The sequence below is a fragment of the Thunnus albacares genome, chromosome 9, assembly GCF_914725855.1.
Source record: "Thunnus albacares chromosome 9, fThuAlb1.1, whole genome shotgun sequence".
Taxonomy (NCBI): Eukaryota; Metazoa; Chordata; class Actinopteri; order Scombriformes; family Scombridae; genus Thunnus; species Thunnus albacares.
The window spans coordinates 14,702,576-14,719,221 of record NC_058114.1 but is presented as its reverse complement, the minus strand read 5'-3'; the positions used below and the strand labels follow the sequence as shown (position 1 = coordinate 14,719,221).

Below are 16,646 nucleotides of genomic sequence, written 5' to 3'. Positions count from 1 at the left end.
AACAAAAAAACAATAGAGGGATTTGATTGAAAAAACAGAAGACCAATACTGAGTTTGGACTTTGCATCTAATGTGATACTTAATATACTCAGAGGGGAATTCTGTGTTGTTTTTTTTAGTTCCCTAGGGAGGTCAATGGTTATGGTCAGCTAGAAAGGATTTGCAAGTGACATAGGTCAAACCTCTTACCACCCAGTTAAAGACCTCCCTGCTGCCCAATGCTCTAATGAAATGATTCAAACAAAAAACATGTCCAGGACAAATTTCAGAGCAGCAGTGTCAATATGCTGATCCTCAGCTGGAGGACCTGTCTATACTTCAAGCTATCATGTCAACAAGCACTGGTGCTGCTTAAGTGCCCAAGAGTGAAATACAGACCTAGATGTAGCCATTACAGGCCTTTTTCACACAATGTCATAAGTAACACCTGTGTTTTTACTACTATGACAGGTCAAAATATCTGCTGTGAAAAACGACTATGAGAATGATTGCCCTATGTGAATAGATATTACACATTTTCAGCGAACAAAAAATTATGTTTATTTATTAAAACCATACAAGCATTCGCTCAATAAATAGACAGGGCCATTGTAGGCACGACTGGCAGAACACACTATTTTTTGCGACGGTCATGTTTCCTTATGATATCTATGAGATTGTTCTTGGTGACCAGTGTGTCCTCAGACTCCAGCTTGGCTTTTTGTCTTTCCCTCCTCTGCTGCTCATGAAGGTGGGGTGAATTGAGGAGCTGTGGAGGCAGGATGGACCCTGTAGGTTTGACCCTGTTCACCACCTCCAGGAACAGCCGCTTGTTGTTGTTGTTGAGAAAGGTGATGGCGGTTCCCCTGTGTCCCAGCCGACCTGCCCTGCCCACCTGGATGGGAAGAAATGGAGGGGAAAATAAAAAAATAAAAAATTGTACCTTCTGTAATATATTTATAACATCAGGGTATTACGGGTGAAATTGTAGATAAGCCAATATTTCAAATGTATTATTTGCTGGAAATTTTAACTTTACAATCCATTTCTGCAATAAATTCCCTAATTTAACAATGATTGACAACAAGATATTAATGTAAATACTGTATTTACTTAAGGATGCAAAATGGAATTCACCAAATATTATTCACTATTAATGTACTCTGCGGTTGAACTTAAACATGTTCTACTGTGGGTATCACTAACCTGATGGACATACTCGTCCATGGTGTTTGGCATGTCAAAATTAACCACCAATCTGACATTAACTAAGTCCAGTCCTCTGCCGAGCACACCTGTACTGATCACCACTTCAAAGTCTCCATCCAGAAGTCCCTGCAGATGTAAAAGAACGAATATTACACACTTAGACATAGTAAACATTGTCTTAACTCTACATGGACTGTGAACATTATAAACAGACTGTTTTTTTTCTCAGTTGGTATGCCAATACAACACCTAGAAACTCATTGGGCCTCATGAAAGAAGCACTTGTATGAACAAATTTGTTGTTAAGATGCACGTACGAGTGATTTCACAACATTTGTAGCATTCATCAGGTTTTTTTGTACTTAAAATAACGAATGGTATGAATGAGATTTACAAATGGTCCAGACCTGTCGTACATGTCATGAATAGATTATCTCTGCATTTCTTCACTGGGGAGAAACTCTTGTTTGTCTCACAATTATAATGTCCTAATCTGAACTCATTTTGAGTTTAAATATGATACTGAAATTAACAGAAAAATTAATATATAAGTAAAACAAACTTAATGGAAAACATATATTCTGTTTGCCATATATTCATCATGGCTGCCGATTTACTGCAAGGTTTTTTTTTAGATTTTATCATGTTAATGGCCATATTTTGGCTCAGCAGCTTCTACATTTCAGCAGTTGCTTGGAAACTTCTCTCACTCTGACAGCTGCCTCTGTGTGTCTCTGCAGGTCTCTGTCAGTATCAATTTGTGTTGCAGCTGACAGTGTAACATCAACTCCTGTAGACTGTAATATTCTCCTCTAAGATCCCTGTGACTGTCACATGACCGCTTCCCATTATGGAGCGCTTTGCTTTAGAAAGATTTTTTTTAGCATCTAACTTCAAGTCAAAGCATTCCCTCTTTATTTCTGTCACAGAGCTGTTCTGATGACATGTTAGCTGGATTCACATTTTCTAATTGCGTCGGGTCTCCTACTGTCACTCACAGATTTGTTATGTGTCTGTTTTCTGATTGCTGAAAGCAGGACTTGAAGCTGATGGTGTTTTTTATTCTTTGGGAACGTTTTGTGAATGAAACTCGCACACAAACGGAGCAGAACTTAGAGACTTATATGGCAATTTTAGGGGCGTGGATTATGCTAATGAGCCCATCACACAAATGCACCTCCTCATGAACCTCCTCGTGTCATTCATCAGGCTGAAACGAGTGATTTACAACAAGTTAAGGCAGTTAAGAGAGTTTGTTGAACCCCACACAGGATTTTCTTATTTTCCTCTTATTGCTTTGTTCAAGAACACATATAAGAGAAAAATAAGAAAGCATTCATGCATGAGGCCCGTTGTCTATAACAGTGGTATTTGCAAAGCAACTTGATTCTGTGGAGCTCACTGGGTAAAATTTGATGCAAACATAACTATGGTTAGGTCGATCCACTATCTGACATTCATTTCTTCTACAACGGTTAGATTTGAACTGTTTTAACTACAAACTCTTTTCAAAAGATACTAAATATGCTATGCAGCAAAAAGATAATAAAATGATGCTGTGGTGATTTTTTTTTTTTTTTTTTAAGAAAAAAATGCTGAGTGAATAAAACATTGTGTGGGAATGTTCTTGTCCTTTGCAAAAAAAAAAAAAAAGAGGAAGAAAAACTGTTAGGTCTCAGGTCTAGGCGTCTGTGGTCTTCCTCTAAGTAATTGAGGAGCAGCACTCTTGGACACTGAACATGGGAGCACTGCTCTTTATCCATCTGACTGTGCATGTCTTGGTTGCTGCTAGTCTCACCCTGAGGATGCGGTTGCGTTCCCACTGGGTCTTGTCAGAGTGGATTGCCACGGTATTGAGGCCTGTCACCTTGGCGACTGCTTCGCACAGCAGATCAGCCCCCAGTTTACAGTCTACAAACACCACCACTGGAGGCTGGTACAGTTTACTGTCCTGAAAAGTCACAAAGAAATCAGAAGAGAAAGAAGCAATTTAACATTTCTATATACAGATATTCATACTAAATGTATATACTGATTCAGCCATAAATTATCAGAGCTGGAGTTTTTATTATATGACTTCACAAAAAAATGTGATGTATTATGTAACTGTCTGCATTTGGAAATCATAATTAATAGGCCATCTGACAAATTTCCATAATACTTAACATTCAATTTAAAAGAATGACTGATGTTTAATTATTTTTTATCATATAGATCACAATGAATTTCTATGAATTTATAACATTTCAGGACACAATGTCTAAGATTGTGTGTCAGAGGCTTTCAGTACGTTTTACAGACATTGATACAGTTCAGTCACATTCCTTTTAAATTCCAGCAGATGGCAGTTATGACTATCCAGCCAGCAACACACACTTTATAAGTAGTATGGCAGGCTGACATACTTAAAAAAAAAAAAAAAGATCAGGTCCACCTGTTAAGCTAAATTTTGAGTTTAGAACAACTAAAAAAGATTCACCAGAGGATGCAACAGAAGCTAAAGCTAAACATGGCCAGACTGTACAGTGACAAATGGGTGAAAATTCCTCCTCCTATTAAATGGTCCTAATTTATTTATTCATTTACTATAAATGTATTTATTCATTAATCGCCACTCCAGATATTTGTTTTTCTTGGAGTGTCCCATCCAAATCCCACCCTAATACCCCTCCAATCCCATGGGAACTTAACCATTGTCAGTGACAGTAGCCTTATACTTCAGGTTGAAAAACCAAACGGCTGTCATGAATAAGTACATGCCTCTACAAAGAAATGTAGCTCCTGTTACCCACACAATGGTCTAACAACACTTATTCACTGTGTTAAGTAAAGCAGACTGTTTCTGTCCTGTATAAATGGTGCAAGCCATTGCTGGGATTCCTGGAGTGGGGCCATGGCTTAGGGCCCACCCATTTCCTCCAGACAGGGGCCAGGGCTGCATGGCTGTCTAAATATGGTGTACTGGGGAAACCAGTCCTTGGAGCTTAAGGAATTCCCACTTCAAACGGTCAGTTAATAAAATACCTAGCCGGTACCACCGCATAGTGAGACTGAGTGATAAATCTACTATAAACTAAAATTGAGATAATAACCTGCTTTCTGCGTTTGTCTCTAGCAAAGCACCTCCTTGTTCTCCAGAGTACAATTAGACTTGGTCTTTTACAAAAACTAGGAAAATTGAACTGCTGACCACATAAAGAAAGCCTATGTTCGCAGTGTAAATGTCCTAAAAGTGATACTCCACCCAAAATCTATCTTTTGAGACTATAAGTGAGAATTAGACTTGCTAACAAAAAAGAGACTGTGTGCTTCTTTAACATACCTCTCCAAATCACCATCAAAAATAAAAAATAAAAAAATTTTATAACCTACATTGAGAATCTCAAACAGCTTCTTCTTCTTGGAGGGCTCCTCTACCCATAGAAGGATCTGTCTGATGTTGGCACAGGGCTGGTTCTTCTCTCCAATAGCAATGCGAACAGGGTCACGAACCAACCGAGCAGCCAGCTCCTCCGTTCCTGTTGGGATGGTGGCCGACGCCAGCAGAGTCTGGTGCTCTTCGGTGACTTGGTCTAAAACCTCGAGTACTTGCTGCTGGAAGCCCATCTTCAACATAGTGTCCACCTACAGAATACATTGCAAACACACAATTTTAAAACTGCAAGCCAAATATTTTATTTTAAAGTTAAAATCAAAAATAAAAATAATGAATAAAGTAAAATAATTAATTAATACAATTAAATTAAACTGATGCTATGTCACCACAAATGACAGGATTTTCCTCAGGATGTTAAAGGACCAGTGTGTATGGAATATAATATTAATAACTATGTTTTCATTAATGTATAATCACCTGAAACTAAGAATTGTTGTGTTTTCGTTAGCTTAGAATGAGCCCTTTATATCTGCATAGGGAGTGGGTCCTCTTCCACGGAGACCACCAGTTGCACCATCATGTTCTACAGTAGCTCAGAATGGACAAAGCAAACACTGACTCTAGAAAGGGCCTTGCATGTTTTTTGCCAGTTTCGCGGCTACCGTAGGTTCTCCTACATGCTTGAAAGGGGAGGGGTATTCAGTTGGTTGCAATCAAAACTAAAATCCTGCCAATAAATCCTACACACTGGTCCTTTAAATACTGATTCTTGGATGGAGAGTCTAAAGAATCATTACTGTGTTTGGTTGGTAAATTTTCACCAGGAAAAAAAGTCAAGTACTGGTACTTTAATTAATGAATTAATGTCATTCATTCTAAACAGCCACAGTGTTTTCAAGGTTTGTTGAAGCCCTTAAAGTGCTGAACCACCCACAAATCTGAATTGCACAGTGATGGTCATACCTCATCAACCACGACAACCTTCACTTGGTCCAGCTGCACTGCTTTCTGCTTCAAGATCTCAAGGAGTCGCCCAGGTGTGGCGATGACAATCTGAAGGGGATTAATAAGAAGAAGAACAGGATGATGAATAAAGCTGAAGAGTTAAATAATTTTGTAAGACAATATTTTGATTGGGGAAGAATTGTTGTAAAGATAGTAAATGTACTTTGATGCTGCTCTTGAGACGGTGGAGCTGCGGGGGAAGCGGCATGCCGCCCACCAGCAGGGCGGTTCTCATGTTTGGGAGGCCCATCACCAGTTCTTTGGCCTGTCTCTCTATCTGAATGGCCAGCTCCCTGGTGGGGGTCAGGATGAGAGCAACAGGGCTACGCACACTGTTTACTGGTCTCTGAAAAAAACAAGACACACAGCATCTCAATACATGTTTAGCTAAAAGCCATTACTTTAACAGATGGATATAGCCAGCATAGGCCTTTTTGCTGAAAACATGTCACAGTAGGAAATGCACAAGTGTAAATAATAAAATGATGGCTGAATTCCATGTATCTGCTATGGCTTCAGCATCCTGTTGTTGATTAATTTTCTTTCAGAGTTTAATTTTACTTAAAGTACCTACACATTAAAAAATAGCCTCTACTGGTATGAACTGGCAGCTTTGTGCCTTTGTTAACTATTTGTATGAATGTCATGCAAAATCTAGCACTACTGAAAAATCATGATATGAAATGCTTTACTGTACCTCCAGTGCTCTCACTACAACTGGCAGCAGGAAGGCCACAGTTTTCCCTGAGCCTGTGTCAGCACTGGCGATCACATCCCTGCCGCTGAGACCAACAGGTACCATCTGCATCTGGACTGGTGTAGGTGCCTGGTAGCTGGCCTTCTTCAGGTTGCCACTCAGCGTGGCAGGGAAGCCACAGTGTTCAAACTCTACGATGGGTCTCTTGACATCTCTCCCCTGGGTTTCAATGCCCAGCTCCTGTTTAATCCGCTGCACCTGCTCGTCTGTTAGTCCCGATATGAACCGATCTTCCCTGTAGACATAGTGTGCTTTAAGTTCATCTGCTCCACCAGTGTCAACTGCAGGCTGTTGAGGTTGAGTCCTTTCGTCTCCATTTGTATCCTTACGGTTAAACACATCCGCCCCAATCCCCATTCCCATTTGAGCCAAGTGGCTGGCTTTGCATTCAAGACTGCAAACATCATTGTCAGTGCTGTCACAAATATACTCCCCATAGCGACCACACATCACACAGATGGGTTCCCCTGGCTCCGGCCATCTCTGGCTCTTTTTGAATGATTTAACTGGTTCCTCCTCTTCCTCCTCCTCTTCCTCTGTATCACCTGAGGAAGACTCATGTCTCTCTTTATGTAGTGGGCCCTCTGTCAAAGCTGCAGAGTCTCCACTTGTTTGTACTGTCTCATCATATGTTTTGGTGTCTTCACATGCTTCCTCCTTCTGACCAGGCGTCTCTGAACTACCTTCATCATTCTTCTCCTCCTCACCAACCTTACTTTTCTTCTTCTTCAAAGCATTGTTTGAGCTCTCTGCTGGTCTCTTCACTTTGAGGGCTCTCGGCATGAACATTTTACAGACTTGTATTCTGTGAACACCAGAAAACAGATATAAACAAGTTAAGCTAATATCAAGACTATAGAGATCATGGTTTATATGGTGCAACTTTTTTAAAATACTGGGGAACTGCTATGTCTGGGCGAATGCAGCATATTTAACATAACTAAGTCAAGAAATTTCATATCAATAAAGATGAAATTGACTTCAGTCAACAGTTTCACAGTTCTCTCCTAAACACTGGTTGAAAGTCATCTTCGAAGAACTATAAATCACCTGTGTTTTTCTTTTTGTTGTTGTTGTTTTTTTGGTAAATCTAAAATAAAAATCCGTACTGTAAATTACAGCTTTAACAGTTAGAAATACATATCAACTTGTGGAAGTGTTAACGTTATTCCGACACATAAGTGCAAAGTCGAAGGGTTTCGTATTTTCGTGCATGGTATCGAAAAACACGTTTTTCTACATAATACTCCTCCGCCACTGCTAACTTGTAAATGCAAAGAAATATTTTAAATGTGTGTTTGTTCAACTAAAGTTACATATTACCGACACCTCTTCGCGTCAAATCTTCCAACTGTTCAAAACAGCCACCGACGCACACTAATGACGTATATTTGCGTTGCACGTCGGGAATTGTGGTTCGTTGAATATTTTTCTGTATTTTACCTGTGTGTGTACACAGGGGGCTTCTTTGCAGTAGGAACTATTAAAATGTTTTTGTACGTATGTCTTTGTACCCTAAATTGTAGCTTCACAGACATTTAAAGTCAGTCTTGGGTCATATTTTTACATTGTGGGTGTGGCTACATAGGTTGTAGATCTATGGGCTATACAATACAACTATACAAATCTAACGATCATAAGGACGATATAACAGACAGAAACTTAAAAACTGACTGTCCTCTTGAGAAATGTGAATTTTAATGTAAAATGAGCATTTGTTTAGCTTTGTCTCCTTTAATTGCATGCACGCTGTCCTCTTTTCATGCGGTGTTCAAACGCTTATCGTAAACTCAAAAATTGGAAATGTACAGTCATTATGATTGATATTAAATAAGAATTCAATTCAAATTATCCTTCTGTCATGGGGTCAGTGTGTCACAGAAATGTATACAGTCCTCGACAGCACATTATCATGATGATTATCTAGCAGCACGATACAATACAATGCCAAAATTAAATATTGTGATAAAGCTTTGCTGATTTCCCACTCATTAGTTAATATAAAGTCAGAGTTGGCTAGGTTTACCAAATTAACGACATTGTAGTAAAATCCCGACATCTTTGAGTCGTTCAAACCGATCTTATAATAAATCCATGGTTCAAACACGGACGCTGAAATAAAAAGCTAATATTCCTGACAGCAGTTGAAGGCATCCTGGGCGCATGCGCATTCCGCAACAACGGTGCAGGGTTTGGAGAGCCACAGTGTGCAGCAGGAAAACCGCACCACGGCACTAACAGAGGAGGGAATGCGAAACACATAGGTTACCCATACAATAAAACATGGACATGAAAGGGAGAAGCCTTCTTCTTCCAAAGGACACAAAGAATGGAAACATTTCTGTTTTCATTCCAGCTGAAGAGCAGTTTTTCCTCTGAAATCCAAGGAAACCTTCACAGCTTGGTCCGACGGAGCCCATCTCAACTGGTAGAGAGAAGAATGGATGAAAAACACCAAGACTAACGAATCATTGTGGCACAAGGAGACAGAATAGGACGAATAACCACAATCAGACTAGTATTTCATCATTGAATGAACCTGTGAATAATCATCGGAAACACACCGCATCTCCTCATTTTACAGCCGGTCTTTTGTTTTCCACGAAATTCCAGTAGTGGGATGCTTTCGCGTTGTGCTGCTGCATAAGGTTGAAGAAAACAATTCAGGGACAAATATGGGTGAAGTTCAGGACGTCAGGGATGTTAAGAAGATTTTTGTTGCTCCAGCAATAAAGTCTTTCGAGCACTATGACTTCTCCCGAGCCAAAATCTGTTGCAGCCTCACATGGCTGGTGGCCAAAGCATATGGGACAGGTAGGTGCATCACTGTACCTCCACTTACCTGCACGCTGCATGAAGATTTTTCTCATATTTTATCATTTTCTTTTTCAAATGCATGTTTGACAGCATTTTATGATGATGACTAATCTATAACATGCCTATAATCATTTTTGAACAGCACTAAAACAAATCCTTACAACAAATTTAAAACCTGTGATGGATAATAGACACAGTGACTCACCATTGATCACCTGAGGCAGTATTACATAGTATTCCCTTTAGGATTATCACAGTGATTTTCCATTAGGGTAAAACGTTTCTGGTTCACAATCAACTTAATTTTTTTTTGTTGCTGTCTCCCATCATAAATGAATAGCCTATTGGAAAAGCAATACATATTTTCTCCAGAGGAAAGATAAAGACTGGTTTCCTCTTCTGGATCCCAGTGATCAATAAATGTGTTGTCCTGCATGATGCAAATGGAGCAGTCAGTTTAGAAACAGGGAGGTATGAAGGTGTCCCAAATGATGTAACCTTCAGCATACTGCATTCAAGGTAAATTTAGAAAGAGAGGCATCACATGTGGGACTTTTTTTATACATCTCAGCACACAAAGGGTTGACTTGTTAGCAGTAATCTAGGATAAATGATAATGTTAGTAACCATCAAGAGACAAAAATCCACAGAAAACAGTGCTTTTTGCCTTTTAAAAAACCCCTTCTGTACGATTCCTAACATATGACATGACTGATGTCTCCTGGGTAAAATCTACTTAAGCGATGAAAAGATCCACAATGAGTAAATGAATTGCGGTGTTTGAGCTGAGATGCTATCTTGTCTCTACACATCTAGTCGTTCTCGTTAGGCTCTGTTGTAAATCACCGCTTTTCTTAATCAGAGATGCTGACGCAGAAACGACTCAGAATTACATGTCATTCTCCATTCAATTCATTCTGAATGACCAAACAGTAAGCCATCACTAAGTTGTAAAAGATGATGAAGAAATGAGATTTAATGCATTTTCATGAGCAGCCTTCTTTTTTTAGTGAAGCGTATCACAGCATTGTATCAGTTTGAGCCCTGATAGATAGATGGATTGAAATCTAATGCTGTTGTTTGTGAATGTCCAAAAACTGAGATTTATTAATATGATGGGATTCATGTAGATATATGTGACCTTTCATATTTATTGCTCAGACTTGGTGGATTTAGGCTACACCTTTAGGAATTAAAGATATTTTGAGTAATCTTTGACTTTTATCATCCCCTGTTGTCCATCAGTAGGAAGTACAACAACATGGATTTACAGTAACAGTAACTCATCTCCTTCCACCAACATCTTTGGCACCATCTCATACCATTTTGATGTTGAGCTTTGGTGACCTGTGACAAATTCAAGTCTGATTTTCCCCAATACAAGCAAGCAGACATTCAACACATGTCTCTGGTAAAGAGGTACATCATGTCACATATCTGAATAAAAACAAAGTATTTCACTCGCTTTCTTAGCTTGAGAATGATTTTACCATTTGATATTCCAGCAAGTGTGACGTTATTTTGCAGGTTAGTGTCTTCAAACGCCAGGCTAACACCCCACTGCACATGACTAGCACATTATGCTATTCTCAGTGTCAGAGCTACTGTCGGGTTGATGAAGGTGGCGACGCTGAAAAGAGAGGCAGAACGAGATCGCTTCTCTTCTGGACCATAAATGTAGAAAAACCTGTATGACTATCATCATGCTTTTAACTTCCATATCCCCAGAGCTGTAATTAAAGCTGAAATGCATGGCTCCTGGCCAGAAGAAGAAAACATGCTGCACCCTGAAGCTTTTATTAAGCTAACATACAGTCAGATTATTATATTTCCAAAGATAATCTTCCAAACATTCTCCTTCTTCCATTGGTTCTTCTTAATCTGCAATTTCCTATGTATTTATTGATCACATATTGAAATAGATGCCTCTCTACAAAACCTTATTTCACCTAAAGCACAATAAAATATTGAACATCTCCAAGGATCTCAATCTGAGAGCATCTGAAGTAGCTCAAGGAGAATATGTGTAGTATGTGTGTCACACTGAGGCTACTGTCACCATATAGCCTACAAACTTTGGCTGAGTTTCACACTGCAGCTGAAAGTGTCCCAATTTTGCTTTTATTTCCCATATGACTTATATAAAATCCTCAGGCATGTGACGCACAGTGGCTCATTTCAGCGTTGCCATGACAGTAGCTAAATGTTTTTCATTGAGCTGCAATCATGTTATACATTTTTTAAAACCGGTATTAGCAAATATGGCACAGCGATGAAAACAAAGACAAAACAGCTGACTTGAGTGATGTGTTTTTACACATAAGTGAGACACGTCAGTTTAAAGCTGCAACTGTCAATTACTCTGAATGTTTTATTGATTAATTGATTAGTTGTCTGGTCTATAAAATGTCAGAAAAGGGTGAAAAAATTTTAATCAAATTTTTTCCAAAGCCCAAAAAATGTCTTGTTTTGTCCTGACAAACAGTCCACAACCCAAAGATATTCAGTTTCTTATCACAGAGGACTAAAGAAACCAGCAAATATTCACAATTAAGAAGCTGGAATCAGATCATTTGGGCATTTATCTCAAAAAAATGACTCAAAACAATGAATCGATTGTCAAAATAGTTGTCAATTAATTTGCTGTCTATTGATTAATCGACTAATTGTTGCAGCTCTTATGTAAATTCAATCAAAATATACATACAGTAATCAAACTATGTTGAAAATAAGCAGAAGTTGAATTCCACGACAGCTGTAATTTTTTTTCTTATAAGACAATTTGTCAATAAGATTATTCTTTTGTGCTTTTGCTGTCTTCTCTGCTGTTCATTTTTATTTTCCTTTTTGATCCCAATTATTGTATACTGGCCAGTAAGTGTTCAAATGGCTTATACTAGTACAACCAATACATCGTGTTGTCGTCTGAACAGTGCAGACAGAACGGTATTCTGCCGCTGCTTGTAGCAACAGACCACATTATTCCTCGCCGCCGTGTTGTAATAGCCGCACAAACATGAGATCCCTTTGCAGATCCTCTGTGTATATTCAATCAGGACTGAATGAAATGGGCTGATTCCAAAAATACAGCCCTCCAGAGAGGGAGAGAGAGCGCAAGAAATAGAGAGAGAGAGAGAGCGGGCTCATATCCAGATCCCTGCCTACGCTGCTCTCAATATTTCTCATGCATCTGCCTCATTACACCGATGCAGGAGCGCATCAAGAATACGCAGTGTGGTAGATGCGGCCTGTGTAGCAGATCATCTGCTGTTAGAAAAATACTATCAAACATCACACACCGATGCACATATCTAATGTATTATACGACTCTACTTCACAAGCAGAGCTCAGAGAAGACGTCTCAGTAGCGAGGCTCTTCGAATGCTCGGTGAAACCTGGGTGGTGGAAGCAAATCTGTGTAATTAACAAGTATTTTACAGATGCACTTGGTCAAAGCATTTAACTTTTTGCTTCATTTTGTTACAGAAGTCAGACTTCATCAATATATGATTAAATGTGAATCTAATCTTGCTCTTGTAGGTAGTTACAAGATATTTTATCACAGTAATGTGACGTTAAAGCTCTGTAGGGCTACAACTAACGATTATGTGCGTCATCGATTCATCTGCTCGTTATCTTCTCGATTTGTCGTTTGGTAGTGAATAATGTTAACATTTGAGGGGCTTGAACAAGCAGTCTTTTGGCATTTGTGCTTGGAAAAATATTTGAACATGATCTTGAAGTCTTCTTTAATAAGTAGGTACATTTTAGTGACAGGACAAACCAGAGAAAGCAAGTAGTGGACTGCGCTTCAGAAAAACATCCGTAACATGAAATATAACTTGAAATATAACATGATTTCTAGCAGCTCCAGGGGTGTTGTATGGTAGCTCAGCCTGACCTCTGACCTCCTCATAGAGGATGGAGGATGAAGGAGGAGGGGGAGGGCAAGAGAAGAGATTAATTTCTTTGGAGGGATCAATAAGGTAGCACATGAGCCAAATACGTAAAGGAAAAGTATAATAACCTAGATGGCTGCTACTGCTGCTGCTTCATGCATTTCTGTTCTTATACAGAGTTCATCTGTAGACGACCTCGTTGGTTATGGTCAGTATGAGCAGGTGATTCATTGACTTTTGTGTGTGGAGGATGGGCGGTGGTGTCAGGGAATGTAAAGCTTTCAGTGTGGCTCACTACATGCTACAGTGTCTCTCTACACACACACACACACACACACACACACACACAGAGTTATCAAAATTTACATCTGCCCCCCCTGCTGCAGACACAGCAACGAGCTCTACATCTGGAGTGCATGCAGGTGTTTTTTTTAATGTTTTTACACAGCTGCAGCATCTCATTTGAAACCAATTAATCATTTTTATATTGTTTCATATGTTGTGGGGAAATACGGTCTTTTGTTTTCCAGACAATAGCCGTGCTTTCTCTTTTTTAAGTGCAGTTTTTTTTAAAATTGCCTCTCAACTGAGTGAACGCTGACAGGAAAGGTAACAAGACAAAGCAGTTTATGAAAAACACAATGTTTTTGAAGTATTTGTCGAACATCCACCGGCGGTGGAATTCGCTGGAGGTGACACACACGCGCACGACACGTACACACACTCGCTCACACACACACACACACACACACAAACACAGCCCCTCTCTTTGATGAAGCAGGCAGTGAGAGGGGTGTTCCCAGGGAGCTAGAAGCTGCAGAGATATATATACAGACTAGATGAATCGATTGGGTTCCACTCCTACTGCAGTTGCTATAGCAACGTGGAGGTCTATCCACATGTGTCCATGTCAAGATACTGTCAAAGTACGGCTGTGAACAACGGAGCAGACCTGCCAAAGTAAAGTAATGGCAGATAATCTGTGCACTGAAGGGAAAATCCAAACTTTGTTACAAATATAGAATAAAGTTGCCATCACTATATTTCAGCTCCTTTTTTTCTCCCTTCCATCATACAGACAGCATCCCAGCAGACTTGAAGGACCCCTTCTACACAGACCAGTATGAGCAGGAGCACCTGAAGCCTCCCGTGGCCAGCCTCCTGCTATCAGCAGACCTCTACTGCAGGGCCGGCAGCCTCATCCTAAAGAGCGACGCCGCCAAACCCCTGCTGGGCCACGATGCCGTCATCCAGGCGCTGGCTCAGCGAGGACTCTACGTCACTGACCAGGAGAGACTGGTCACTGAGAGGGACCTTCGAAAGAGGCCTCTTCAAATGGTAGGAGGGATTTTTTTTTGAATGGGACTGCAGATCATAATCATATTACAAATTTGAGCTACCTCTCCAGCACAGACTTTACACCACTACAATTTTACTGGTTACAAGCTGACTTAGACCTGAAGGCTTCCACTGCCCTGTGTGTGTGTGTGTGTGTGTGTGTGTGTGTCATGTCTTTTATAGCTCATCTCTTGACTTTGCAGGCAGCCTATTGAGTGGAAATGAGGGATCCTCATTATTTGTGGGCAAAGTCTCAATAGGAGGCTTCATTGCCTCAGTGAATTGCAGTTGAGACACGATTAGCACACAGTATGCCTGCAGTCTCTTTGGATAGTCTTGCTGATTTTAATTTCCCTTCTATGCTAATTCGAAAGTTATTTAAGTTTTTTGGGGGATCTAGAAGTAAGGCATTTTAAGGTTTTAGCTCACCAAGTTTGATTCCGATCGTGTAATTTAAAGCTAAACTAAAGGGATAGATGGAGCGTTTTGCTTGATTTTGCTGTGTTCTCTCCCTTGTCGACACAGCAGCTCCCACAGCGTGTGCCGTGAACACGAGGGATTTTCACATATTACTGTCTTTCTGCAGGATTACCTTTTAATTCTTTCCTCAAATGTTTTACATTTTCTAGTCCAGAGCTGAACAAGGGTTTTACACTCGATTTTTACAAGTTCATGAATGTCTGTGTTTGTATGTGTGTGTGTTTCGTGACTGAGCGTGTTGTTGCAAGTGTGAAAATAAGTTTCCCCTTCTGTCCTCTGCTGTTCCATCTTTTCTCCCCATCCCTGTCCTGTATCCCTCATCTTTCTCATACTCTCTACATCTCTCGTTCCTTCTGTCTTCAACCAATAATCTTTCCCAAACACCTTCTTTTTTTTTTACATTTTACAATTTCACATTTCCTCACTTATTACCAAACCCTTCCTTCCATCATTTCTAATTTCTCTTGTCTGTCATCATCCCTCCGTTCGGGCTTTATTTGCTCTCTCCATCAATCCCATTCTCCCTTCCCTGCTTGAAGCATAAATGTGCAGCATTATGATCTAGTTGTAGGAGCCTAACTGATAATAAACGGGCATTAGAGAGGTATTGTGGATGTTTTGTAATCAATTTAATGAGATTCAGGAGAGCAAAAGCACTGATTACTATTGTTTGCTAAAAGGTTGTCACACACTATCCCACACAGTTCATTTACATTACCTGCTGCACATTGGAATGACAGCTCAGGTGGGGGGATCATCTATTATTTAAAGACATCATCTAACTTCTAGCTGCTGTCCAGGCTGAGTTTTGCGGGGGTGTGGACAGTCAGCAAGAAGAGCAGAAACAGGAGAGAGGCTGTTCTTATGGGAGAGACATCTAGCAGGGCGGTTAACCGGCTTGAAAAGTTGTCCTGAAAGAAAATAAGACTGGTTTTATTTCTGAAGCAGACCGTGAAAGAGTAAAGAGACCGAGCAGCTACCTGCAGCTCTAACAGTAAGCTGCTCTGGATACGAGCGCCGGCACTGTCATTAAATGCTGCTTCATGGCATTTTAAGCTAAGCGTTTGTTTGAACTCAGCAGTTTGCATATAGTACAAGAATTCTCCGAGTAAGCGACTTCAGGATGCGTTCGAGGTAGTTTTAGTAGGTCAGTCAGCAGCAGAATTAGATGCTGCTTGATGTCTCGTCTGACATACGACACAGCCGAGCATATTCACTGACATTCTCACTAAACTGACTTTGCATCGTGGAGTTATTTTTTCTCTGCTCCTCCACCTCTCCGTCTCTATTCTGCCCACTCATCCTTCTGTCTTCGGCCACGTGACGGATTCCCACACGTGAAGACGCGGAATCCAAATTTCACTTTCCGCCCACTCGGTCGCCTACACACACATGCTGTATCACTGACACCCTCCTCCACCTGTAGCACACGCAGAGAAAGAAAGAGAATGTGGAGGTTGGGTTGCGGAGCTGAATAATGTTATTACACGTCGCAGCCCACATGAAGCACCACCGTGAGCATGATAATAGCTGAGAGTCGTTATCAAAAAGCTTTAATTGCTAAGTTTAATAATACTAGCTCTCCTTTTATGTTCTTTTCAAAGTGTCAGCGTCATGTGATCATCTCTTTTCATGGTGATAGAGGGGATCATGGGTAATTAATTTCCTAAAACAAAACAAATATGTTCAGACTGTTTCCATGCAGCTGCGGTCAGGGAGAAAACATCATATTGAAGGTCATTATTCAATTAAAAACCAATATCAACAGCCTGATGGAAAGTCCAGT

At 40.2% G+C, this 16,646-nt stretch overlaps 2 protein-coding genes across 9 annotated transcripts in view; one reads left to right on the top strand and one right to left on the bottom strand.

Annotated features, from left to right (window-relative positions):
• Window positions 1-515: 515 nt before the first annotated feature.
• Window positions 516-8,377, bottom strand: ddx59 (DEAD (Asp-Glu-Ala-Asp) box polypeptide 59). 6 transcript variants are annotated; one of them, XM_044361389.1, is made up of 8 exons: window positions 8,353-8,377; window positions 6,267-7,131; window positions 5,733-5,915; window positions 5,528-5,617; window positions 4,561-4,812; window positions 2,987-3,139; window positions 1,186-1,314; window positions 516-874 (listed from the first exon to the last, which is right to left on the bottom strand). In XM_044361389.1, exons 2-8 carry the CDS (start codon window positions 7,113-7,115, stop codon window positions 614-616), a joined length of 1,917 nt encoding a protein of 638 aa, XP_044217324.1. In that variant the 5' UTR covers window positions 7,116-7,131; window positions 8,353-8,377; the 3' UTR covers window positions 516-613. The 6 variants fall into 6 exon arrangements, with proteins under 6 accessions (XP_044217324.1, XP_044217318.1, XP_044217320.1 ...); XM_044361383.1 differs by lacking the exon at window positions 8,353-8,377 and adding an exon at window positions 7,770-7,865; XM_044361385.1 differs by lacking the exon at window positions 8,353-8,377 and adding an exon at window positions 7,650-7,746.
• A 94-nt stretch (window positions 8,378-8,471) lies between these two features.
• Window positions 8,472-16,646, top strand: part of camsap2a (calmodulin regulated spectrin-associated protein family, member 2a) — a 50,815-nt gene continuing 42,640 nt past the window's right edge. For all 3 annotated transcript variants that reach the window (XM_044361382.1, XM_044361381.1, XM_044361380.1), the window contains exons 1-2: window positions 8,472-9,140; window positions 14,121-14,380. In XM_044361382.1, the coding sequence (XP_044217317.1) occupies window positions 9,002-9,140; window positions 14,121-14,380 (399 nt within the window). In that variant the 5' untranslated portion in view covers window positions 8,472-9,001. The remainder of the gene's footprint in view (window positions 9,141-14,120; window positions 14,381-16,646) is intronic.